The sequence below is a fragment of the Erigeron canadensis genome, chromosome 9 (assembly GCF_010389155.1).
Source record: "Erigeron canadensis isolate Cc75 chromosome 9, C_canadensis_v1, whole genome shotgun sequence".
Classification (NCBI taxonomy): Eukaryota; Viridiplantae; Streptophyta; class Magnoliopsida; order Asterales; family Asteraceae; genus Erigeron; species Erigeron canadensis.
Window position 1 is genome coordinate 25,011,271 of NC_057769.1, and position 27,906 is coordinate 25,039,176.

Sequence of the window (27,906 nt, forward strand, 5' to 3'; positions counted from 1 at the left end):
GAAATTCGAATCCAAGTAGATTCTCCTAATTTATAGGTCATCAACCTTAGATATATAATTAACATTATGTTTTTATACACTTGAGTTCCCACGTACAAATACCCAATGTAAGGGTATTTGTATCATTTTAATTATCAATATAAATATTAAAACAGTAGGAATCTTAGTCTTTCAAGCTATCCTCCCTAAATCAAAGTTATGCTTAAATGTTGCCACATAAGATTTATCATATGTGGCATCTCTATGTTTTTTTTAAATTATCAATATTTTTTATAGAAAATATAGTATAAATTAGAATATAGAAACTATAAAATTGGATATATAGTATATGAAAAACAATATATTTATGGGATTGATCAACATTAATTTGGCAAGAATATTACAAATCCACAAATTCTTACATACCCTTTATTGTTATTATTATTATTATTATTATTATTATTATTATTATTATTATTATTATTATTATTATTTATTTTTAATAAAATCGTCACTTTGTATGTACGATTACAAATTTTATATTACTAAATCCTTATATTTGTTAGAATTGTACGTACGATTACAAATTCATTTGTTATTGATTCCATTTGTATGTATTTAGGATGAATGGTAATATAATCTAATCACATTAGTAATTCTATAAAAAGGTTTTTTTTAAGCTTTATTTTGTGTATGTATATAATTGCTATTTAACAAATAGTTAAACATTCATCAAGCTCTATGTAGTGAAAAGATTCAATCATCATGACTACACATCATTGTTTTGTTTTGTTGACCTAATTGTATGTTGCGGGTATTCAACCAACTATAACAATTCTTTAAAGTATAGCCAAAGTCCTCAATGCCAATATTCAACTTGAATTTAGGTCTGTTTGTATGTTAAAACTTTATGCATGGAGTTCTCATTACATAATTTATCATCCAAGGATTAGAGGTCACTATATTTTTCATGTTTCATAATATAGTTTATTATTATACTGCTTTAAAAAAATTCGCACATCGTGCAGGTAAAAGACCTAGTTTATATATAAATACATAGGAGTTGGTTCTTGTAAAATAAGTATTAAAGTAAAACAAATAAGACAAGATCTTGACCCTTAAATTATGGTAAAATTGATGCACGAAGATTCACAAAGCACAATTATATATATTGATGCACGACGATTTTCATAATGTAATATTTGTTTTATTTTAACTAGAACCTAAACAACATATGTATACATAGTAAGTCAATTCGCCGGGTGAAATCACTCAATGCCTTCATTGAAGTACTTCCTTAGCTTAGGATGTCCGCCAATTTACGGATAAACTTATGATCTATGGACATATGTAAAAATGTAATTAATACAACAACTTTTTTTGATATGTAAAAATGTAATTAATACAACAACTTTTTTTGAAATCATTTTTCATTAAAGAATAATTGATATTTTTTTTAAAATACATTTTTTCTAAAAAGTAGTGGTGATTGGACTTAGCGGCATTGTCTCTTTATCGTCCGGTAAAGCTCCACCACGTCACCAGTATAGTCAATCCAAGGGCATGACTGGCGGTGCAAGTCTCACTATCGTTTTGTAGGAAGCTAATGCTAGATAAAATCTCATGTCCCACCTAATTGGCAAGGACTTCTCAATATGCATTTCAAAAGTTTTGAACCCGTAATTAACATTTGGTTGAAAGACATAAAGAAATTAAATATCCAGTTAAGTTAAATCCCAATAACTTTTAAAAGAAGTATATATTGGTGCATTTATTGCATGCACCTTTATATACTTCTTTAAAATACAAGTTAGAGAGTTTGACTTTCAATCCTAACTATATAGAAGGGTGATATAACTATTGACGATGTACCCTTTCGACCCATTACTCGAAGACTGCATAGCACGAAGCACCTCAGCGAAGGGCACAAGCCTAAAGGCATTTTTATTAACTAAATAACTAAAGGATTAACATTAATCCTTACCAAAGATAAATACATATCTTTGCCTAATTTGATATATATAAGGATTATCTCATAAGGAAACTAAATCGGATAAACATCACAATTCATATCGATCCAAAGGAGGAGGGAAAACCCCAACCTTCTCCTCCAAGAAACCTTCCCCTATAAAAGGAGAAGGATTTTTGCTCTTGAGGCACGATCAATCAATCGGCCAAAAACCCTAACACACACATATTGACGTTAAGTTGCATTGCTCTTACCTTTGGAGAATTGCCAACAAACTCTAAAACCCTCTCAAGCCCCTCTTTAATCCAGTCTCTTATTTACGAAGCATCCGATGCGGTTTGGTGCATAATCAACTACAACATTAATTAACCATTCACAATAATTTATATTTTGCATAGTTATACATTATGTTATAAAACATATACGTTTGTTATAAATGTAGACACAAATAATGTTAAAAAATAATCACTTCCCAAACAAATTAAGATAACTAAAATAGCGATGAGCAAAAAAACCGTTGACCCGCGCCCGACCTAGAAACCCGCCCGAACCGACCAGCCCGAAGCCCTAACGGGCCGGGTCACGGGTCAAGCTTTTGGTGTTTTCGCGGGTCACGGGTTGGACGGGTCGGGACGGGCCGAATTGGGTGAAGGCAAAAATCGAAAAACTGTGAAGGAAAGTCGTGACCCGCCCGAACCCGACCCGAACCGAACCAACCCGTGTCTTCACGGGCCGGGTCACGGTTCACGTTTTCATGCTCTCGCAGGTCATGGGTCGGGCCAGATTTTCGCGGTTTAGGTCGGGTTTCGACCCGTGCTCATCCCTAAACTATAAGTATAAAATTAATTTATGTTAGACTAAATGGTACCTAACTATACCTCATCAAATAGAAGGTAGTGTCAAATAAATCATCATCGTGGTAGATAATTGCGTCACATCTTGTTAGCTACGGAGTATGAATTTGTGCTATAAAAAGATGCATTTATTACTATTTCTATCCACTCTCGAACATCCAATTACTATACTAGGCTTCTTTCTAGTTTTCTGGAGCAGACATATTTTTCCTTACATCATGTCATGTTAAATGTCTCACAATGGATACTTTTCCATCCATGAGTTTTTTTCGTACAAAACTTTTAGACCTTGATGTGAATAGTCTATTTTTAATTTCTTTAGATGTTTAATGTTTTCTTTCTTCGCTAGGAAACTTCCGGTTTCGCGTTGCGGGGCATCAATTGTCATGTTGAAACGATTGTATTATTTAGTATACTTACGGTTAACTAACAAACATTCTGTCATGGATAGGTTTGTTTAAAGGTTTATCATAACAAATATATATTTATTTAATGGCAAACCATATTAGTTTCCGTCTGCGCGGTGTGCGGTTTCAATTATATGTGTCGCTATATGTGTTTGTTAAAATCTTCGACATATGAAATAGATAAAAGGCAACACCACAAAAAAATAGTTTTGATATACTGTTTGAAAACCAAAAGAAAAAAAAATAGAGTTAAATGCAAGAACGGTCCTCGTGGTTTGTCAATTTTTTCAAAGGCAGTCCTTCTCTTGATTTTGTAGCAAGGGTGGTCCCTGAAGACATGTATCAGTTGCATCAGCAGTCCCTCTCTAACGGATGCGTTAATTAGTGCCGTTAAGTTTTTCATGTGAGTAGCACGTGAGGGGTATTAATGTCCTTTTACTTACACAAACATAGGGTGTTCAAAACTATCCGTATCCGCCCCTATGAAGATCCGATCTGATTTTATCTGAAAAGTCGGAGATTAGAACTTTAGATTTCCTAACATCCGGATCCAAATAATGATTTTTGAAAATCTTGGGCATTTGAAAATATCCAAGAATATTCAAAATGTTTAGATATTGAAATTCACTATGAGTTCGAATATCCAAAAATCGGATAGCTGAAAGTTGGATCTCCCCCGAAAACTTCGGCATTCAAATTTCGGATAAAGAATTTCAATATCCGAACATATTTGAAATTTTGAGTATTCAAAGTTTTAGAATATCCAAAGTATCCGAATTTTAGAAAAAAATATCTTATATGTTTTCATATTGAGACTAAGTTTCATATACTTTTGTAAAGTTTTTCAAAAGTTACTATCCGAATTTAAGTCTGAAATATAGGATATCCGACTTTTCAAAGAAAACCGGATCAAATTTTCGGATAATAAGTTCAAATATGGATAGGTTTGAACATGCCTAGGTTTGTGTAGATGGAAAGACATTAATACCCCTCACGTGTTACTCACATGGGAAACTTAACGACATTAATTAACGGTTCCATTAGAGGGGGACTGCCCTTGGAACTGGAACATGTCTCCAGGGACCATCGTTGCTAAAATTTCAAGAGAGGGACCATTCTTGCATTTAACTCAAAAAAATATGTAAGAAAACAAGAAGTAATTCGTCATTTTAAACTTGAAAAGGACCCAATGTTGTAAAATCTGAATATTATTACAAAAAAAGAAGTTAAATGTTTTGATATTTATTTGAAAACCCGAAAGAAAAAACATATGGAAAAAACCAAGAAGCAACCCGTACTAAAAACCCGAACCGGATGCGATTTGGCAAAATTTGTGTAATAGTGCGGGTTATAACATGGACGAATAATAATTCGCCACTCAAGCTATTCATTTAGTATAGTACTAGCAAGTTTTTGAGCCCCACGTTGCAAGTCTTAATTGTCGTGTTGACTGATTAACAATCGTTTTGTCTTGGATAGGTTTGTTTAAATTTAAGAAATCAAAAAGTAACACGTAATTTTAAACCCTAATGGGATGCGATGTGGTAAAATTCGATTAGTGATAAAAAAATGAATAAAAGTTTTCAATCTAATAATTTGAAAACCTAAAAGGAAAAAATTATGTGAGAAACCAAATAGTACCCCGTAGTAGAAAAAACCCGAACGGGATGCGATTTGGAAAAATTCAAAAAGTTATACGGGGTGTGAAATGGACGAATAGTAACTCGCTTGAGAAGAAACCCAGAAATAACTCGTAGTAGAAAACGCGAACAAAATGCGATTTGACAAAATCCGAATAGTGATACAGGGTATGAAATGGACGAATAGTAACTCACCACGCATACGAGTTACTATTCACTACCATGTGGTAAAATTCGAATAGCGATAAAAAAAGGAATAAAAGTTTTCAATCTAATAATTTGAAAACCCAAAAGCAAAAAATTATGTAAGAAATCAAAAAGTAACCCGTAGTAGAAAAAACCCGAATGGGATGCGATGAATAGTTATACAAGGTGTGAAACGGACGAATAGTAACTCGTTTGAGAAAAAACCTAGAAATAACTCGTAGTAGAAAACGCGAACAAAATGTGATTTGACAAAATCCGAATAGTGATACAAGGTGTAAAATGGACTAATAGTAACTTAACACGTAGACGAGTTACAATTCACAACCATTTAACTTAGGGAAGTGATATTGCTACAACATAAATTTGTCATCTACAACAAATGTACATATTTGATTGTACAGTTTACAATTGTATAATGCATACATGTTTTGTTATAGATAGCTAAATGTTATTGTAGCAATATCATTCCTCTTTAACTTATAATAGTATACACAACCATTTAACTTATTATAGTATACAAGCAATACTACCCGCGCAATGCGGCGGTGAGATGGTGGGGGTGATAGTTCATAGGAGGTGATAAGTCATAGAGTGTGATAGCCAAATGTCTTAGCCGTACGGGCTCCGTACTCGGATTTAAAAATTCGTCAAAAGTATATTGAATGACATCTATAATGAAAAAACATGAAATTTTAAGAACACTCATACAATTTTTATAATATATCGATATACGGTTTTTGAGATAAATAATTTTGAATGAATTAGATGAATAAAATGATTTATGAAGAAGAGAGAAAAAATGAGTGGTTGAGATTTGAGGATAGAGTAGAAAATGAGTGGTTGAGATTTAAGGGTATTATAGGTATATTAGATAGAGATGTTTAAATTAGTGAGAAAAAAAAGGGGTAATTTAGGTAGTTCAAATTATTTTTGAAATTTTAAAAAACAACAAAATACTTTATAAGATACTCGGTAGTATAGTTATACATGATATATAATTAGAAGCACATTATCATATTACAAGAAAAGAAAGTAGTGGACTGTCATGCATTTTGTTTAATATTCACAATCTTCAAATAGTGAGGTTGTCACAACTTTTTAATAATTACCGTTCCAACATGTTATTTGTTGCATACTTGCTTGAATTCAAATTTGTTATATATAGCTTGGCCAAAGAATAAAGAACGAAAGTAGCTTGGTTCAAATATATTCATATATATCCTCTAGCAAAGAATAAAAAACGTTACACTTCTTTCACTCGAAATTCCAAGGTAGGGGTCCAACTGATTCAAATAGCATTATTTATACGGTCCTTTGCTAGCACTCTATCTCGAGCAAGAAATTAAGTGTTTAGCCAGATGCGACCAACAACGACAAAAATTAAAAACTACTTTTCGCTCATCTCCTGATTTAGAAATAAACAATACTAATTTGAAACAACCCCAACCATGTCGTCTAATTGTTTTTGTTGTTTTTAATACTATTTATTATCGATAGGGGCGGATAACTTATATCGATACATCATATATTCTATACTGTTATGGGATAATTCTTATGATTTTTAATGCTAATATACATTATTTAGAAAGACTTTCCTATTGAAGTAATTAAAAGTTTAATATCTGTCCTTTTAGACCATTTTGGTATATAAAATCGACTTTGCTTTAATAACAAAAAGAATGGCTAGTTCTGAATAATACTGACCAAGAAAAAACATCCAAAAAATACAAGGCCCTAAAAAGAAAAAAATATATATGATGACTAAATAACGAAATAACATTCGGAATTCGTTTTGATAAACAAGTAGTGAGAGTTTCTAATCATTACACTTTAAACAAATGTTAAAATAGAGTTTTAACGAATAAACTTAAGCAACTAAAATATAACATCACATGTCAAAAGAAATATTTTTCAAAGATATCAATCTATTAAAAGAAATCTAAGGCCGGACAAGACTTCTTCAAAATACGTTACATTATATAAAAATTCACTTACTTTAATATCAAGTGAATTATAATAATGAATCTAACGAACTACGCTAAAATTTCCATTAACTAATATTACAAGGCCTGCCTAAAATATGAACCGAAATTACTTCACATTCCGGCATTGGTGGATCCACCACCCACATTCTACCACACTCTGCCGCCACGTCCACCACCGTAATCCGTCCACCATCACCAGAAGCAACACAAATTTTGCCACCACCGACCGCCATTTGCCGCGCCCCTTTTAAACGCTCCGACCCTTGAATCACCTCTTGCCAACAATCATTTTTATCATCATATTTCTTTACACTACCACTCTTTTCATCCACAACATACATTATCTCTTGTTCCTCCTCTACCGCCCCGCCTACCGCCCCGTTCCAACCTTGTACCATCCCGACCGCCATTTTCTCCCATCGGTTTTCTTTAACGTTGTAAACGACGCCTTCTTTCCCTGCATTGCCCTTCATATTCACCATGCAAATTTTTCCTTTATACCCTATTGCTTCCACCGCTTCTCTACTAAAATTCCCATCTTTTAACCCGGCCACCTCTTCCCACCGCCACTCGTCTCTAGCTAAAAAAAATATAACATTCAAATTGTGCATGTTACAGGCTATACAAAAAAAAATATATATACTTTTGTTTCATTTGCTTTCATTTATTACTAACAATCTAACATAGTAACATTATGTAAACATATTATTTCATATTTACATTTTATAAATGTAAGTGAAGTTAATATTTATGCACACAATTTTAGAAATAAGTACTAGTACTAGTACTATTTGTGGTCTTAACTTTTAGCACAACATTAAGTTTTCTCACAAAGAAAACTTTTAAAACAACAAAAGTTAATTAGTGCTACACTTTTTAAGTTGATTAGGTAAAGGGATTAATCTTCATTTCTCACAAAATATCAGATATTATTCTGAAAACAGTCTTTTTATCTTTTGATTTATATAAAACGAGATTTTGTTACTATCATTTCTCCATACCTTATGGAGAAAACAATGTTATATATATAGAAAACGAGATTTTGTTACTATATAGTTGGAAAAAAAAGTGCTTACAATTATTTAATTTGTTGCGATTTCCCGGCTTCTTAAAATCCCATTTCTCAACCATCCGGGCCACATCACCACGGTAGTGAGCTCCAACACCGCTAGCAACATACACGGTGTCACCAACACATCCGGTGGCGCACCACCGTCGAGGGTAACTTAAAGGAGGACCAAGAAGCCATTTTCCAACAAAAGGGTCAAAAACCAAAGGACGTATCAAAGCCGGTAAAAAATTACAATCCGTGGCCGCAATGAGGACTAAATACCCGGCCACGGTTAAAGATTGTATAGACAAATTTCGCGATATAAACGAAGGATGTCGATATAAAAACCGTATAGGCGGGTCGATTATAGGAGGAGGTAACTTTGTCCATTTGGATAAAATAGGATCAAAAGTGAAAAAATTTACGTCATTATTACTATTATTAGCAACTATGGCATATAGTGATAAAAAAGGTGGAAAGTATTGTGTATATATTAGGTGGCGCCACTGGCGGCACACGGCGGAGAGAAGGGATGGCCGGATGGTTGAAAGGATTATTTGGGCTAAGTGGTTTGGTAATCCGGGTAGTAGTGGTGGATCATCTGTAGTTGTTTGATCATCGTTTAAGGTTGAATGTATAGATTGATTATTCATGGAATATGTGTATGTATGTATCTAGTATGTTGACTTTTAGTGGTTTTGTGTAACGAACCAATGGTTGTGGTTTCAATCTTTGTATATATATATATACAACCACATAATGGTGTTCTAGAAAAAGTGAACCACATTTTTTTATGAGTACCAATTAAACTTTATCTTTTGGGTGTCTATGTCGTAGGTTCTAAGAAAAAAAGGGTTTTGGAAGAAAATAAATGAGTGAGTCTTAACTTTTTTTTTTTTCTTCTTCTTTTTGTGGTTTATTGAATTTAATATATTAGTAGGGTTTAAGTATCCAATCCACTAAATTTTTATCTTTTGTAACGACCAACAACTATTTGAAACAAAATTTCATTTTTATATATATTGGGCCGATATCAAAGAGGATGGAGATTCCTTCAAATTGAAAACAACTTTGAGAGGTCAAGTTAAAAGAATCATGACCCTTGGATTATAATAAGGGTCAAGTTTAAAAGATAATTATTAAATCTTTGACTTAAATTTCAATCCAAATGTCAAAAAGTTTTTGGATTGACTCAAGTTGGTTTCCTAACTTGAAGGACTCCCCATCCTATCAAAGATGACTGAAGCGGGACTAATGCTCTTTTTAAAATTTAAATTTTGTTATAAATTTTTTGCTTATAGATTTTCTAATGTATTTCATGAACTTTTTTATTTTACCTCTTTTGGATATTCCTCTTGATACCATTACTACTTACATGGTATCTATTTAAGCACTACAATGAATGAGTAAGTCAATGCAAATGATTCTTTTTTTTTAAATATACGGCATCTGCAAAACCAAAAATATCACTCTTCTTTATATATTAATTTAAACATCTGCACCTACTCTATACTGTTTAATAAAGCAATTGACCCCTTTTTTTCTTTGAAACACCAAAAATACTAATTTTCTTTATTTACTTTTTTTTTCCTATAAGAACAACTTTTATTACTAAAATATGCAACGGTTGAAAAGATATCAACCGATAGGTACAAAAGAGGTTTACATCGCGTTTAGAGGATTCTTAAGCCAATCGATGCAAAAAATGCTAGACTTTTTACATCTACTTAAAAACCATAAGTATGAGTACGAAACAACTGAATCAATGAGGGAATCCTTTTTGAACTTTCCTGGTGAGAACACTTCTCCATTTATGAATTTCTAAATTATCCACCATCCACAAAAAATTATCAACTGAATGACTCTCTTCTTTAGAGAAATATTTTTCAAGTCTTCGACCCATTGAAGTAAATCATTAGGACATGAAGGGTTCATTGTTGGAAGTTCCAGCCATCTAGATATCGCACTCCGCCTAATATACCTATATAATGCTCTTAATTAAATAATTTACTATATAGATATCTCAATTTTGAACCCTTAAAATAACTAAACTACCACCTTTAATATTTTACATTGATCACTATCGGCGCTCCAACTATGGGTGTTTGCATGTGTCCTCCCTTTGTTTGGGAGTTCATGTTCATCGCCGACCATATTGTTCATGTTTTTGGCAACCCCTTTTTTGGGGTTGTTGCTAAAAATTACTGATATACTGTATATTTGTTGCTTCATATGTCGTTAATTAGTTGGTGATGAGCTCGGTAGCATTAATTTAGCGGTAACGTTGCCATAATCTTTATTCAGTTGCAGTGTTGTCGTTTTTGTATCATTTTAAAGCAATATCTGGCCGCAAAACTAAATAGGTTGCCAATAATGATATCATCGAACAAGTTATTATGTTGTCGGTTTGAGTTGGAATGGCAATGATGATACAAAGTTTCATAAAAATGAGACTCAGACGATCCGAGCGTATCTTGGTGGAATAAACCTTTGGTTGCGAGCCATGACGTCCCTAAGTTCCGAATTCCCAACTCCCAATTTTTGAGCCCAAATATTTTACAAAACGGATAGTTTTTCGGTCATTATGTTACAGTTTTTAGGCGGTTTTACCTAGTTTTGATAACCACACTTTATTTTTGGCATATCTTGATAACTTTTGGTGTGTACATGTGTTGTATTTCTATTGGCTTAATTTTGTTGCAAGAAGTTGTCAATTTTTTTCTTTCTACATTATTACTATATAAAGCAAACTACCTATTCTTTATTCCTCTTTGAAATAATTATATTATTCATCTTCTTTATTAACTACTTTAAATATTTTCACCTATTTAGCTATAATATCCTTAATGAAATAACTTATAACATAGATATTCCAACTTTTAAATAACCATATTAACTCATCTTATATCAATTAATTTACATTCATCACCACGTCACCACCACCGCACATCGCCACCATCAATTCTGCCGTAGCCACATCTTTGTCGCTACTACAATCATTGTTGCATCGCGCAGACCCCCGTCTAGTTTTTTTACAACTACACCCTTCACCCTAATTCCCTAAACGTGGAAAATAAATTCTAAACGAAGAATTCCATCTCTGTACCCAAACTCGTATCTATACTATATTATAAAACATATTTCCTATATATTTTCAACATTGAACTTAAAATTTCATTATTGATTTTAATTAATTTTTCAAATTCTCATCCTATCTAATTTATATTTACCTAAAATAACTATAATACCTTTTCTCTCTCCTCAAATCTCAACTAATCAATTTTTTTTCTCTTTCCTCCATAAATCACATTATTCTTCTAATTCATTCAAAATCTTTTATCTCAAAAACCGTGCATCGATAAACTATAAAAATTATATGAGTGTTCTTAAATTTTCATTCTCTTTCATTAGAGTGGTCATTTAATATATTTTCAATGAATTTTTAAATCCGAAGGTGGAGTCTGTACGGTTAAGGGCGAAGCCCGTCAGGTAGATCACCCCATCACCACCGCCATTATATCACTACCCCGTCATCATCTCTATCAGCACCGTAACGCGCGAGTACCGTTCTAGTAAAGCAAAAACATTTTCCAAACTCGAACCCAAATCCAATCCAACTCAACCCAACCCAACCCAACCCAACCCAACCCAACCCATTATTCAATGGGTTAGGAACCCGGGTTATGAAAACCTGATCCGGTTGGATACTCCCACATTTCAACGCCCCACCTATAATTCAACTCAACTCAAGACATAATTAGGGTTCTTCTTGTACTAGGCGGCAAAACCAAATTCAAGAATCCTGTAAGGTTTGTTCTTCTTATATCTCCAGTTTTCTTTTTCCTGCTAATATTATAAAAAGTGAGCTTATTTTTTGTTGTTGCTAATTTTAGGGTTGTAGTTATATACTTTCTTTCTATATATTATCTGGCTGTACCTAAACTTATCAATTAGCTAAGTAAAATTTATATATGATTTAGTTATTTGTTGAAAAAGCTAGTGACATACTGACATATTACTATGATTTCTAGAAAGTTATTGAAATTATAGGAATCGGGTTTATGTGGTTTCATTTTCTAGTTTAGAAACCTCCTTGACCTCCAGAAAGGGAAGTAGTTGAAACTATAGGGTCTGTTTCGGTACAGAAAAGTTTTTTTGATTTTCCATTATTATTTTTTTCTAGAAAAGAGATAAAGATTTTTATCTTTTGATTCTTGAAAACTATTGAAAGTTTTGAAAACGAGTTTAGTTGTGATTCAAGTTTTTCATCTCTTGAATAGAAATTATACTTGAAAACTATTGAAAAGTTTCCAAATTTTAATTATAAGCTAGATAGAACGTAATTGTAACTCTATCAATGAAAAGTTTTCAGGAAAAATGCTATTTGAACACGTTTTATGTGTTTTGAGTTTTCCATGAATAGTTATTTGGAAAACATGCTTAGGCTTCCACAACTAAACAGGCCCATAAAGTTGTGTTTTCTTAATTCGGTTACAAAGTTGAAAAGTGAAGTTTTCTTTTCTCCGTAATATTCTTATTTGAACATGTTTTTTGCTTTTCAAGTTTTCCTTGAGCCAGGTGGAGCAAGGATGGTTAACCCACATTTTGATGATACCATTAAGGTCATTGGGCTGGATGCTGATGGTAAAAAGTATGACAAAGGTAATCATTCTCAATGGCAACTTACATTGGCTAAACTTATGTTTACACATTTCTGATTTTCGTTCAGCGTATAAAACAAGATGGCAAGCTAAGTATTACCTTTTTAAGTAAACGGGTCGGAATTTTCTTCTCTAATGCTGATACCGATCCAATGAATATGCATGTTACCTTCAGTTTCACGTGTCCAAGCACGAGCCGAGGAATCTGGTATGCACATTGTGCTGGATGTAAACTCACAGTTGTACCCTATGCGGGCCGGAGAGAATTATAGGATGGTCTTGTCTCAAACTCTAAATGAAGATGGCTCAGCTGCTACCACCAATTCTGATGTAAGTTTTAGTTGATGCTTTTGGTTACCATTTCAATTCATTAGGGGTATCTAAGTGGACAGGTTGGGTAATCAGTCAAACCTGGTTGTTTTTGCACTGGTTGTTCGGATTGGTTTGAAACACTTATGCTTCAGTGTTGTATAAGTAGTTGCTTTCTGTGATCTCAATGGTATATTGTTTCCATAATAATTCATATTTCCCATTGAGATTATATAGGCTGTTTTATGCTTTAAAAGTACTCTTTGGGACTTTTAATCACTTGGATTTACCTGTCAGAGATGAAAAAAAAGCCTGTAAATGGTCGAAGTTGTATACTCTGTACCATATTGATATTAGATATTAACAAACTTGGTGTGCTCCAACTTGATGACAGGGTAACAAAAAATCACTTGCCGACAGATTCGAGTATGTCATGCATGGGCTGTTATACAAGATCTCAGACGATAAGAACCAGCAAAGTGGTCAAGTTGAAGTGTATGTGTCTCATCACCTCTTTTTTTTTTTTTATATTATTTTATTTCTTTTTTGCTACTTGTAGAGGTGACAAAACGTGTGGTTGGGGTAATAGAGTCAAACTAAGCTCAAGATGAATGGAATATGATTTGATAATTGATATAGGTTGAAAAGGGACCTGTTGGATTAGGCATGTTTAGGCTTTTGTATTTTGGGCTTAGTAGGTTTTGTGCATTAAACTACATTTGAGGTGACTTTAACCAGAACAAGATTTCCTCCCTATATATACTCTACATTTTTAAATTTGACTCGTTTGAGACTAGAACACTTCTATTAGGCCGTATACTCTGCATTTTAGTTGCCCTATGCCTGTTTGAACAGCCTCGGTTAATCCAGAAACGGGTGGGTGGTTGTGTAGGTACCAATGCGGGACAAGGGTTAAGGGGTTCCTTCCGATTTACCCTTTTTATTACAAGTAAACAGGTTGAAGTTGCAACCCTTAGATTTGCATGCTACCCGTAGATCTGCATAAATTATATTTAAAGTCTGCTCGAACCCCAAAAAATCAACTCTTTTTGACAGCTTCCTCTGTTGATTGTTATTGGTTTGGACAAAGTACAATTGAAACAAAAAATTTCATCTTATTCTGTGAAGTTTTGGGATGATATAAGCATTAATTATATACTCCGTATCTGGAAAGAGATTAATAATCATTTTCCGCACTTCACTTTTGCCTACTTAAATAGGAACATTATTTTCGATGTTATGAGTAGCCTGCTGATCTAGAAACTGACACAGGGCTGTGTACATATCGTTTGGAGGGCTTCAGCTGCTGATGAAGGGCGCTCCCGAGAAAATGGCTAAATTTAAGGTTGATCAAAGGCTGTTTCTTCTTTTGCTGAAGGAGTAAATGTGTTTCAGCTTGCTTGGGTGCTAGTTCCTTAGATGAAACTTTGCTTTTTAATCATTATCGTTTATATCTGTGTGAACTCTGTTTGCTGTGATCACTATATGGTCACATGACACATTGATCTCTAGGTTTTTATTAGTGAGATTTCTTAGTGTTTATTACTGCTCCACTAAAATAGCTGTTTTCTCATTCGTGTTAATTTATGCTAACAACTCCCATTTCTTGTTTTTGATCATGCCAGATACAAGTTGCAATCTATTACAATTATATTTTTTCAGGTAACAAACAGACTCATGTAACAGATATAGTTTGACAATCAAACAGAAGGATGCACATATTTTTTCTCTTTTCTACTAAAATCAGGTCATGGCATTTTAAGCTGAAAACAATGACCATAATGATCATGTTGTAGAGACAAAATTTCACTTGAACTATCTGCGCCACCAAGTGCAAGATGAAATTAAAGAATAATTTTCCCTGTGGTTTGCATGAATTTCATAATTTTCCGTATATTCAGAAAATTTCATCGATAGCTTCATTGTTGGTCTTCAAGTAAATGGGCATTAGTTTAGTCCCAATTTATAAAGTAGTATACCACACATTGGATTAAAATACAGGGTCCCAACTTATAAAAGAGCTGAAATGAGATTTGATCTGAGATTTAAACTCTATCTAAAATATACACATTAGTAATGATTAAGCATGGTAGGCGAGTGAGTGGATTGTTAAAGATGGAGCACTGTGATTTACATAAGTTTTATAAATACAGGTACATACTTGCATAAGAAATGGATACAAGGACAACCTCATGGTTAATGTTTTCTCAGATTGCCCGAATCTCCATGCCACATAAAATAAGGCCGGACAAAGTTCCTTCATATGTTATCATCTTCAAATGAACAGGAACAAAATTACCTCGAAGTCTCAAAGTTGAATTAAATTTCCAAACAATTACCTCCATCCATCCATCTTCCCTCTTTAGCGGAACAAAATCATGTAAATTCCAATAGCTAGGGGATTTAAAGTAAACGATTCCAGCTTCTTTGTTTCTCCAGTAGTATAGATCTCGTACTATCACCGGACAATGGAGCCCAAAACACTTTTCTGAAAACTTGAACACAAGATAACATGCATATTCTGTATTAGGTTGCAATATTTGACTTTCAATCCTGCACTTGATACGGAGTACTTGTTGTGACGGCAGCTCAACCACCTCTTGAAATCTGGATGTATGTATTATATATATCATGTGATCAAATAAAGCTTACAGAGTTACAGTGGAAGTACATATAACAGCCAGAAATCTACATCCAAGAAGTAAACCTAATTTTGGTTCATTTAGACATTTAGTGACATGTCTTGATTTCAGATAATAAAGTTTTGCTTTTACAAATGACAAATTTAAGCTAAATAGACACCTTTTACTTGTTCACGTGAGAAACAGTTCAAGGACAAGTTCACATTAAACCAAGTAACATAATGAAATTAGTCCAAAAGGCAAACCTGGATCGGGATGAGGCTTTCAAATGAATAAGTTTTACTTTTGTATAGTTGTGCAGAACCTCCTTCGCAGATAGCATAAGATGCTTCTTGTCGTTCACGTTGCCTAGTAAGATTGACTGTTGATCCAAGGGTTAAAATAATTTATTACCAAAGACATAAGGAATATACATTATTTAATCATATCAATATAATACAAACTAGAGAGAAGTTAAAAAGGACCTCTTCACTGTCGTCATAGTTTTCAGATCGCTTATTCAATTCTTTATACTCAGTTTCAACCCTGCATGTATGATTATCAACAAAGAATTTATTATCTGAAAGATGAAATTTTAGTCATTGGCCCTATTGATGTGCCTCCGGTCTGAATGCACAAAATATATAAGAACAAGATTACAAGTGATGATAATGATAAGAGACTTGATGGCAGAGAGAAAGCGACCACATATAAATGTTCATTTAAAGTTATCATGCGTAAATTCCAAACATAAAGATGTATATGTGAATATATGAGAAATTTACAAGGAAAATTGAGGGTCAGAAATAAGAAGAATTAATGAAGTTAGATCAAAAGGCATACCTTGATTGCGGTAATGGCAAGTTATAACCCAAATGATCTTTCACTTTGTTTACCATATGTTCCTTCTTTCTTTTCACTTTATCCAGAATATGGTATTTCTTTGTGTTTACTTTATCTACCAGATAATTTTTTGTTGTGTTCGCTATACTTACAAGATCCTCTTTTGTGTTCACTTCACTTGGCATATTCATTTTGCTAAGCAAGTACCGCATCTATTCGTATATCAACACAACAAAACAGTTAATATCTGAATTCTAGCAATAATAAAGAGAAAACAAAGAGGACATATCTTTTAGTGTATCTAGTCTACTGTATATAGTCTACTATACGATCACAATTTCACCCTCATAACTAATACAGGAGTACTTGGTTATTGTTGCACCTTATCTCTCTTTCTGTTTGATTTCTGGAGTTGCTTTAATTGGATTAAGTTATTCATTTCATTTTTCACCTGCATAAACATCGTATAGAGCGTGTTACTTTTAGAAGTGTAGAAAATCATTACGGTTCCGACATATGGTTGTGATCTAATAATTATGTAACAAGCTTCTCATTCAAACTATTAACACTCACATTTACTTCATATACTTCCTCTGCCTTCTTGATTTCTTCATTTTTTAATACCTGTGCAGAATTTGTAGGAGTTTCAATACATTGGGCTCAGCTTTGAATTGAAATAAAGTAAAGTAAAAATAATGTGTAATAGGAACCAACGACTACTTCAAAGCTAGCAATGTCAATTGCTTCGATTTCATTTAACCTTCCTTCCAATTTTTCATGTAGCGCCTGCATAATGATTAAAAACTAAGTTATAAATTCGTAATCTTGAACATGATAATGTTCCTATTTTATCACCACTAATCTTAAATATAAAGAAAAGAAATCTAGTATAGAAACCAAAGAGTTTTTCCAAACTTGCATTGTTAATGGCTTGAAACTCAATTCCTTCAACATATACGTTGTTACTTCCACAATAGCATCGTGAAAAGCTTTCTAGAAGAACCTCAAAATCGTTATCATTTTCACGATACAAGAACTGACATAATTCAATCGTCATCCACCCATCATCTCTCCATGTTGCAAAATATGCATGTAAGGTTTCATTCCCCCTTTTGTACTTCAAATTCACATGCATCCGTTTAGCTTTAGATTCTGTCAAATTACAAAATCTGAAGATGAACTGAACCCTGTAATTGACACCAGGAGATAAATACTGAGCTTTTATGTTGATATGAATCATTAAATTCGAAACGTCGAGCACCTCCGCTACTTTTGGGAACCTGCAGATGTTTTAGACATTTAAGTCAAAATTAGTCATTTACTTGTTTCCCAAAAGAGTAGATGAAAGCGATTCAGTTTTTTAGAATGAACCCAACTTCGCATTTGAAATCTAATAGCAATCGGTTTTTAATTTATTGTCGTTAAGTAACATGTAGGACTCATATTAATATGGGTGATGGGTAATCTCTATGAACTTTTCGTATGATAATGATATAACTATAGTATAAGTGTATAACAGTAAGAAGGTAGTATGGTTATAATCAGTGCTTTGGATTGTTTTATTTGTTTAGAGGACCTACAAATTTCAAATTTGTCACGTTTAAAATTGAAAAATATATTTCAGTTTATTGGTTAGATAGAAGAAGAGATTCATAAGTATATTTACGAATGACTTATCTCAAGCACATAAGAATCAAACACACAAAGCACAAGAGATCGAGACTAACCTTGATTCTGGAACATTTCGCCATTTACGTGACCACCGCCTTTTATACCAAAATTTTGTTGCTGATATCATTTCATTTCCTTCTCCATTCTCACCGAGTGAAAACCACTGTTGTACAATATAATTATATCAAACCCCAGTTCCATTATGTTAATATGAAAGAATGAACTTAGACCATTACTTGAAGACATTTTGTAATTAGTTGATCATTAGGCTTCAAGCCTTAAAGTAATTACATAAGTGAAAAAAAAAACAATAGCAACTAATTTTCATCTGCAGGAAAGTAAGCTTTCCACGTATGCTGAAATCCTCTAATTCAAGATATTATAACTTTTTTTCTATACCAGAATTGTTGACATGATTTTTTATTTTTACTATAAAAATGAGTTTTTTTTTGGAAAATTGTAACCATGAATTAAACTAGCAAATCAAGGGCAAAACATAAATGAAAACCAAAATACAATATAACAGAAATAAAAGAGAATTACCACATTGTTCTCTTGAATGAGGATTCCATTTTTTAGCATGTCATAGAGCTCCTTATTGCTTTTGTCAGAGTAGTTACTCGAGACTTTTGACATTTCAAGTATTTCTTTGTAATCTTTAGGAAGTTTGGTCTTCCATATTTCAAAATCCTCCTATTATAAAATAAACATGTATCTAATAAATTCCACTTAATTTCATATGTGAGAACATAACCTTTTTTTTTAAAATAAAAAAATGCAATGCACGAATAACGATTCTACCCTATAGTTTAATTCTAGAAAACGTGATTCACCTAAATAAATTTTTAACCCTTAAGCATTAACTTAGGTGGTATGCGTAATAACCCATCAGCCTTTAAGTTTATGTTGTGGGTTCCAGCTTCACGGTGGATATTTAGTTGTACCGAGTACATTGGTACCCAAAGCGCACACCACATAGCTCTCTCAAATATAGTTCTCCACTTGCCTTTGGCAAATTTTGAACCCGGGTATATTTTGTAACCCCCAACATGTGTGAGACCATGTGATCAGATAGTGATTGGCTATTGTCACTTTGATACAATAAATAATTTCAAGAAATCGTAATCTTGTGCAAGTGATTTACTATATCTTTTTATATAGTTTTAGCATAAAAATGGATAATAATTCTTTGCCTTACAACATACCTGAAATTCCAATGCCTTCTCAAGCTCCACTACCACCTTGGATGCATCCGGTCGGAATTCATCTTCATTTAAGCATTTGTATGCAATCAGCTCAAATGTAGTCAATGATTTGGGTACAATTTGTTCCTTTATGCCCTCAAACACCATCTGATCAAGTTTTCCTTCATCATAGCAACATTTAGCCAAAGGGCCTAAAGATTGGGAGTGATCCTCACACTTCTCTTGCCATGCCAATCTCCCACATAAAATCTCATATAAAACCACACCCATTGAATATATATCCGAATGGGGATATACTAAAGATTGCCCCATCTCCCGGGGGTCGAGGTAACCCAATGTTTCATTATCATCATTGATGAAATCAACAAATTCCTTACTCTGTGGAAATGTTGAGGACATGTCGAAATTAGAAATTTTTGCGTTCCAATCGCCATCTACTAGAATGTTGGCACTTTTGATTCTCCCATGTATCACCACGTCGCCCATTTCATCAGCTTTACCTTTATGTAAAAACTCTATTCCCCTTGCAACATCGATGCATATCTTTAGGCGTTTCATCCATGTAAGACTAGCATCATTTAAATACTTATCAAGACTCCCTTTAGACAGATTCTCATAAACAACAATTCTCTCATCCATTTCGTTACAATAGCCCACAACATCAATGATATTTATGTGCTTAAACTTGAAAAGAATATCAAGTTCACACAAAAATTGATGGTCTTTTTTATCATACTGAGTATCGCAACGCTTTACAATAACAGTTGTATGTCCATCATCATTAGCATGTGAAACTTCCCCCTTGTATGCCTTCCAGTATCTTCCACTTCCCACATAATTCATATCGTTGAAGTTTTGTGTTGCCAATTTGATGTCTTCAATAGAAATATTCAGCTTGTCCTTGTGGTTTTCCTGCGAATTGTCATTTCCTTTGTACATTTAGTACTTATTTTTAATATACCATTACTTATTTTTCTAAATCACTAAAATATGTATTAGATCACATGTTAAAAAAATTCCTTTTACAACATCAACTTTTTATAACGTTTTACATGTGAACGAACTTTAAAAGATTGTAAGATCGTTATTGGGAGTTTAATCTTGACTTAAATCATAATTCTCTGGGTAATTACTACAATAACATAGAGAATTAAGTTATATATTATTATATATATGTTTTTATTTTTTTATTTTGTTGAAAGTGTGAATTGTCACAAAAGTCGGGAGGTCTAATATACGTTGTTTTAACCGGGTCCGCGCTAGAGAGATCTCTCATAGAATAGATCCCCAGATTAAATACCTCGACGACAAACCCCTATCATCCATATACATCTCAAGGGAAAGATTTATGTAATATGTTAAATATAAACCATTCTGTTCGTTCTACCGTATACAATCTTGATTGGGAACATAAATTCAACTATGTGTCTGGAACGGTAGGTGTGGCCGTGTGGGATCAATATTAGGAAGAAAAGAAGAGAGACATATTGTGTAAGAAATGACTTACTTCGTAGGATAATGCTTTTTCAAGTTCACTGATGACAGTTCCCATTGTTGGACGCTTAGATTGAGATTCTTCTATACATTGATATGCTATTTTTGAAAACGTGTCCAAAGAATTTTGATCGAGTCCTCTATTTATCATAAAGATATTTCCATAAGCTTGCTTTAAATTAGGATCTACCATCTCTTTTAACTTTCCCTCACAAAAGAGTCGTCGTGCAAGAGATGGAATCCCCTTTTCTTCGCCGACATAGAAAGATTTATCATATGCCAACCTCCCACTCATTATTTCAAATAATACTATACCAAAAGAGTATATATCAGATTCTTTCTTCAACTTACCCGTCGCCTTATATTCAGGATCTATATACCCTTCTGTGCCAGCTAACATATTAGTCATGATGGTGCTTCTTTTTTGATTCATAGGGCGTCGTTTTGACAACCCGAAGTCAGCGATCTTTGCATTCCAGTTGTTGTCCAATAGAACGTTCGCACTCTTTATATCTCGATGTAAAATGGTTGGTTTGTCCTTTGTGCTGCTATGAAGATAATCCAGTCCACGAGCAATATCAAGGCATATATGTATACATTGAGCCCATGTAAGATAGATGGAGTTAGTTGTGCTTTCCAAATAATCTTCAAGGCTTCCATTTGAGACAAGCTCATAAACAAGGATCATATGAGGATCTTCGTCACAAAAGCCAAGAAGAGAGACTATGTTTTGATGCTTACAGTTAGTAAGCGTTTCAATTTCTTCATAGAATCCTTGCTTTCCTTTTGCGTCTAGGATACGTTTAATAGCTACAATGCTACGCATTTTTGGCCATACATCTCTATCCTTCTCTTCTCTATATATGGAATTTCTACTATCATAATGATCGAGTTCTGCTCGGTACACCATACCATATCCACCCGAACCAATAAGGTTTGTTTCCGCAAAGTTCCTAGTTGCCAACTTTATATCACTAAGTTGGATCCTAAGGTGGTCCAAGTTTTTTCCCTGCAACATTATTTGTAAGTTGGATTGTAAGAACGAGAATACAAATATTTTTCCGTGAATGATTCTCTACATATACTAATTGTAAAACTAAAAACAATAAAAAAAAAACCGTTTCTATACTTCTATAGCCATAAACCATTAAGATAAAAGTTTTCGTAATTTAGTATTGTTCACTAAAGCTTGTTATCACTTGATATCTTAGGAAATTTATATCACAAATTAAAATGAAAACTTATTGTAAACAACTACTATATTTAGTCTTGGGTAAAATACATGTGAGGTTAATGCCCTTTTTAAAATATAATGAATTTTTTAATAAATCCAAATAAAGTAAATCTAATAAATTTAAATTTAAAAATAAAAGAAAAATACAAACTGGTAATTTAAATGTAAGGATTGTAAATAAAATCATAATAAACTAATGTAATTCTAAAACAACATATATTTTATTTCATCTTTTGTAATAATTTTTTACAGATGAAATTTGTTTTAATATTTTTTTGATCTTTTGCTTTCATGTGAATCAACACCTTAAGATCCTTTTTGACTTAATTCAAGAAATTGCAACATATAATTATGCACTAGGTCATACTTAGTCAATTTATGTATACTTCAAATTATTAATAATAGAGATGTACTTTGTATAAATATTTTATTTAGTTTTATTATATTGAAAACTAATTGATAAATAAATTTTTGTTATTATTTGCGATTAATGTATAATAGATTGTATGTTAAGAACTTGATACTTACCTAAAAACAAACATGTTCGAATAATATAAATGGTATTTTAGTTCTTTATGTAACAGATTAAACATTTATATGGTTGGTGAATTTTTTTAGATATTAATTAATAAATATATGTAGAAGTTTCTATTAGTATAGAAGTTAACATTTTTTTTAATACTTTCAATTTACCGAGTAAATAGTTTGTAGTCTTAGGATATAGATTTAAATTATTATGTGTATTGAATTACCATCACCAATTAAAACATAGACAACTTTTTAGAATATATTTGTAAATATATGTTTTTAGTAATTTAATTATTAATAATCATGATAAAATAAAAAGTGTTAATTTTATATAAATTAAGTATTTAGCAATATTTATTCTTTTATAAAAGCTAAAAGTATAAATTAATCATGAGAAACAAAGATTGTAAATTAATGATACTTTTTCTATAACTATTAATATAACTAAAAGTTAAAGGTTTTTTTGTCGGCTTTAATTAACTGACACTTACTTTGTTGAAATGTGTTGTATTCCTCATGTTAGTCAATAAAGATTTATTAGATGCTAGTGAGGTTGGTAGACAAAATAGAGTTGCTTAGCTATCTCTAGTGATCCCACTTTTTGAGACCTTATTTATGAACCTTTATTAACTATTGTTATGTTTTAAGTTTTTACAAGACTAGGCAATATGTTTACTTGATGTTCAGTTATGTTGATGACATTTATGGATTTCATTTATTGTTGCTATGTCATGGATTCTTGACATCGGGAGTTAATAAATGACAATTCTAGTAGGAATTGTAAACGTTTTTGTTTAACGCTTTTGTGAAGTTCATATTTTTTAAAAATCAGGTGTTACATAAATAATACCATCTTAATGTATATATAAAAAAAACTAATTAACGTTTAAAAAAAATATAAATCAATCTACCAATAAACTAAAACAGGATTGTAGCCGTCTTTAAATAACACATGACGCTATATTAAAACAACAAATGTCCTTTTAGTCATACTCGTATTTTAATAATACTACATTTATATATATAGTTAAAAATATAAACTTATGTAATCGTATTTGAACAATAATAAGAAACTATATTAAAACATATTTATTAATTAAAACGTACGGAATCTATATTATTTGTTTATTTAACTATTGCATTAAATAAAAAAATAATATGATCGACAATATGGTTCCAAATTAGAAAAACATGTAAAATTTTTTAGAATAACATAGTTTGATTATATTAAATGTTATAATCTTATAATATTAAATATTAAAATTAAAATGATATCTACAAATAAATTAAAACAGGATTGAGATGTTCTTGAAACGACACATAGCGTAATGCTGGATCGACACGTGTCCTTTTAATTGATTTATTGTATTAAATCAGCTTTTTTAATTGTATAAAGATTCAAATTCCTTAATAAACTTATAATTAAACTCTAACTATTGACTTATAGATACAAAACTCATCATAACCTTATTTGATTGATCGTTTTTTCACTAATAAAAATACCTTTTTTTATTTCTCAATTCTTCAACTCATATATTTATATTACTTATAATAATAATTTATTATCACGAAGACTTCAAAAATTTGAGTTTACGATCGAAAGTCACAAGGCTATTTGCCATCATCCACTATGCTTACAGGTTCTGATTTTGATGTGGTTGTAAAAATCTAAGGTAAATCCAAAACTTTAACTAAACATATATTATATTTATGAATACTGTTTATTATAACTTAGCTTCGATCATCGGTTTACTTTAACCCACAATTTATATAAAACTCATGGATGGAGACATATTCGAATTTCTTTATGATAGAATAGACTTAGATACCGCACATCGTACGGGTATTATGACTAATATTATTATAATTTTTGAGTTATGATAATATGTTATTCGTTTTTTTATAGTAAATGTAAGTTTGTCTAATTATTATTAAAGTATTTAATAAATTAGATAAAAACAATAAAAAAATTGACAGTGATCATTTATATAGAACAAATAAAAAATTCATTGTATTAGTAATTAATTAAATTGATATTGTAGTGGATAAGTATGTATAATATATTAAATGGAAAATACCATGACAAAGACAATAGGATGTTATCATATGTAACAATCAACGGGATAGAAATCTCTATATAATTAAGAGATGATAGTTAAATGTTTATGTGGCTTTTTTTGTATGTGGGAAGTGATATATCTACAACAGTTTTTATCCATCCACAACAATGCGTGTTTTATACAGTTGTACACTGTACAATACAACATGTACATTTGTGGTGAATGACAAAAAATAGTTGTAGATATATCACTCCCCTTTTTGTATTGGCAACTAAACATTTATCCTATGTGTAAAATTATGGTTAAATGAAATCTTTTTAGTAACCATTATTTTTTTTAATAAACTTATATGATTTTTATATAAAAAAATAGAATTTAGTTAGATCCTATATTATCCATGTATTCATTTTATCCAAACAAAATAAACATATTTTTAATTATTGTTATATAACTAAAAGAAATATTTTTAGGCTTAGTTGTCATTAGTTAACAATGCAACGCATGAGTTTAATCTAGTGTATATACTTGTGTTTCATGAATCTTCGTACATCAAATTATCATGATCAAAAGGTCAACATATAGTCCTATTTGTTTTATATTTATATACTTGTTTTGTACTCCAAATATATTATCATAAATTAAAATTCAAAAATATACGGAGTAATTGTTGTTTCATGTACGGGGGTATGTTAAATGTGGTACATGGTAGAAAAGCTAGAGAGAAATTCCAAATTCATTACCTTCCAGTAGTCAATCGATGTATCCATACCTGCGATTGGTGCCAGTTCCTTTATCAATGAGAACTATATCAGTGAAGTAGACTAATTCTATACATGGATGAAAAGGTAGATCAGAGAAAAACCAAAAAGATCATCTTACATGTTTAAGCTGATGCTCCAAGGCTTTCTCAAGCTTTTTAATGAGTTGACTTGTATTTAAACGTTGTTCTCGCTTCTCTTTTAAACACCAATATGCTGCTTCAGAGAAGATGTGTAATGATTGTGAGTCCATTTGTTGTCTTAGATCCGGATCGATCATTTTATCCAATGTTTTCTCTTCGTAATGGTGTCTTGCCAAATCAGCAAAATACCATTTATTCTCATTCTGAATACTTGCTTTCTGCCCAAACAAGACTTCAAATAAAACAACCCCGAAGGAGAAAACGTCTGACTTGTGATTTATGCCCCCTGTCTTCTCAAATGCTGGATCCATATACTGTAATGCACCTCTATATTCACTTATTCGTACAAGTTGCTGAGTTGGTACAGCATAAACGGAGAAATCAAAACCAAATAATTTAGGTTCCCAATTATCATCTAATAATATTCTGGAACTTTTGATGTTACCATGTATCACATCCATACCTATCTTATCATCCACACCATGATGAAGGTACCGTATTGCACGTGCAACGCCAACACATATTCGCAATCTTTGAATCCAAGTAAGGGTTTGGCTACTTAAATGTTTATCTAGACTTCCATTAGCTTCATCCTTAGTGACCATCATCGTAAACAACAAATTTTCATCCTTCACCTCCCCACAAACCCCAATGAAAGAAATTATATTATTATTTTCTGATATCATAGGGACAAATACTTCAGGCAGTCCAAGCATAGCTTCATCTGTAAGAGCGCACTTTAGCACGTGGACCAGGACATTGATAAGCTCCACTTCTTCATCCTCTTCTGATCGCAAACGTTGCACTTTGTAAACCTTTGAATTACTAGTTTCTACTATCAGATTTTCTGCCGCAAAATTGTTGGTGGCCAATTGTATATCTTTGAACTTGAATTCTATGGGTATAGGCTTTTCAAAGCCGTTAGAAGACATGATGATAATTGTATCTGTAGTGTGAGAATGGGTGGGAAAGAATATTTAGTATACTCAACTACTAATCCAATGAGGATTCCCACAAGTTACTCTCTAACTTGAGTCAAGTTAGGGAAATCTTGGCTTTTGGATTAAAATTAAGGGTCAAGATTTAATAATCATCTTTAAATCTTAGCCTTTAATTAATAATCCAAGGCCACCATTCCTCTACCATGGATTTAGATCATCTAAAGTTGAAGTTAACTTTATTAGTTTTGGATTAAAATCAAAAGTCAAGATCTGAAACAAATTTCTAGTTAATTGGTATATGAATAAAATGTCTTGTTTCAATTGTCTGAGTTAGCTTTTTTTCCCTTCAAATCATGTGTTTCAGGTTTTCAATAATAGTAAACCCATTATATAAACCGTTGAAAAACTTCCAAAGCAACAATATATGTGGTTTGACTCTCTAATTACACACTTAACAAAAGTCATATTGAGATTACAAACTAGCAACAGATTTCATTAACTCTCATCAAATAAATCATCATCATATTCAGCTGAGTCGCACAATTTATCAAACACTTTATGTGCATCAACAACCCCACGTGTTTCCATCTCTTACAGTTTCACTTTTTCAATATCTAAACATCAAATCACTCAAAACCCAGATATATAATCACAAAGTAAATAAAGTTAAACCTTTATACATTTTCAAAAACACAGCATTGAACAAGTATATAAAAGTTTGAAAATATCAAACCTGGTTGTGCTTGATTTGTTGCCAATATTGACACTTGAGTGTGTGTATTCAGGTATGCAAACAGTTTTATTAAAATATATACATATTATGAGGAGTGTGAATGATGGTTTGGAAGTTGCAAAGTGAAGTTTGGTGGAGCTTGTATTTGCCTGATGGAATCATGGTTCGATTTATATATATCAATACAATATATGTCTATACATACAAATCTAATCACAAAATGATATAAAAAATTTCAAGTGGATGAAGGCATGAAGCTGGACTCCATTTTGATTATTATATTTTCAGGTGTTTCTTTCATCCTAAATTGTCCGCTTTTTTAAATCATAAAATGATACAAAGGTCCAAATGCTTGGATGAAGCTGGACTCCATTTTGACTATTACGGAGTATTATATTTTGAGTTGTATTTTCTTCATAAATTATCGGGCTCTTTATATAAAGGGAAAATAGAATATAAGGCTATTCGGTACTTGAGTTTAGGTGTGGAACCTCTTACATATTAATATTTTATTATTTCTTGTTTAATGAATAAATGTATGGGCCCACATAATTTTATGGATTAAAAAAACAATATGTGAGTGTTCCACACCTAAGCTTAGATACCCGACAAC

At 32.0% G+C, this 27,906-nt stretch overlaps 3 protein-coding genes across 4 annotated transcripts; 1 reads left to right on the top strand and 2 right to left on the bottom strand.

Annotated features, from left to right (window-relative positions):
• Nucleotides 1-6,969: 6,969 nt before the first annotated feature.
• On the bottom strand, nucleotides 6,970-8,774 carry LOC122583859 (F-box/kelch-repeat protein SKIP25-like). Its single transcript, XM_043756233.1, has 2 exons — nucleotides 8,118-8,774; nucleotides 6,970-7,621 (listed from the first exon to the last, which is right to left on the bottom strand). Exons 1-2 carry the CDS (start codon nucleotides 8,743-8,745, stop codon nucleotides 7,107-7,109), a joined length of 1,143 nt encoding a protein of 380 aa, XP_043612168.1. The 5' UTR covers nucleotides 8,746-8,774; the 3' UTR covers nucleotides 6,970-7,106.
• A 3,024-nt stretch (nucleotides 8,775-11,798) lies between these two features.
• Nucleotides 11,799-14,604, top strand: LOC122582481 (DNA-directed RNA polymerases II and V subunit 8A-like). 2 transcript variants are annotated; one of them, XM_043754875.1, is made up of 5 exons: nucleotides 11,799-11,901; nucleotides 12,656-12,754; nucleotides 12,929-13,083; nucleotides 13,457-13,557; nucleotides 14,335-14,604. In XM_043754875.1, the coding sequence occupies exons 2-5, from the start codon at nucleotides 12,682-12,684 to the stop codon at nucleotides 14,444-14,446; spliced, it is 441 nt and encodes a 146-aa protein (XP_043610810.1). In that variant the 5' UTR covers nucleotides 11,799-11,901; nucleotides 12,656-12,681; the 3' UTR covers nucleotides 14,447-14,604. The 2 variants fall into 2 exon arrangements, with proteins under 2 accessions (XP_043610810.1, XP_043610811.1); XM_043754876.1 differs by having other exon boundaries at nucleotides 11,810-11,896.
• Nucleotides 14,605-15,164: 560 nt separating this feature from the next.
• Nucleotides 15,165-26,551, bottom strand: LOC122583401. The gene is made up of 14 exons (XM_043755807.1): nucleotides 25,598-26,551; nucleotides 25,459-25,506; nucleotides 20,910-21,905; nucleotides 19,403-20,314; nucleotides 18,741-18,890; nucleotides 18,254-18,360; nucleotides 17,446-17,806; nucleotides 17,247-17,312; nucleotides 17,100-17,150; nucleotides 16,909-16,977; nucleotides 16,527-16,738; nucleotides 16,169-16,229; nucleotides 15,950-16,065; nucleotides 15,165-15,669 (listed from the first exon to the last, which is right to left on the bottom strand). Exons 1-14 carry the CDS (start codon nucleotides 26,549-26,551, stop codon nucleotides 15,270-15,272), a joined length of 4,503 nt encoding a protein of 1,500 aa, XP_043611742.1. The 3' UTR covers nucleotides 15,165-15,269.
• Between the last annotated feature and the right edge of the window lie 1,355 nt (nucleotides 26,552-27,906).

Bases quoted from the DNA above. Each gene is read 5' to 3' on its own strand.
- LOC122583859 (XM_043756233.1), bottom strand. From the start codon at position 8,745: ATGAATAATCAATCTATACATTCAACCTTAAACGATGATCAAACAACT. The intron at 7,622-8,117 runs GTAAGCACTTTT...TATTTTTTTTAG, and splicing joins TCGCAACAAATTAAATAATT to CTAGAGACGAGTGGCGGTGG.
- LOC122582481 (XM_043754875.1), top strand. From the start codon at position 12,682: ATGGTTAACCCACATTTTGATGATACCATTAAGGTCATTGGGCTGGAT. The intron at 12,755-12,928 runs GTAATCATTCTC...TGTTACCTTCAG, and splicing joins TGGTAAAAAGTATGACAAAG to TTTCACGTGTCCAAGCACGA. The intron at 13,558-14,334 runs GTATGTGTCTCA...AAACTGACACAG, and splicing joins CAAAGTGGTCAAGTTGAAGT to GGCTGTGTACATATCGTTTG.
- LOC122583401 (XM_043755807.1), bottom strand. From the start codon at position 26,551: ATGTCTTCTAACGGCTTTGAAAAGCCTATACCCATAGAATTCAAGTTC. The intron at 16,230-16,526 runs GTATGCCTTTTG...TCATACATGCAG, and splicing joins TTGCCATTACCGCAATCAAG to GGTTGAAACTGAGTATAAAG. The intron at 15,670-15,949 runs GTTTGCCTTTTG...ACATACATCCAG, and splicing joins AAAGCCTCATCCCGATCCAG to ATTTCAAGAGGTGGTTGAGC.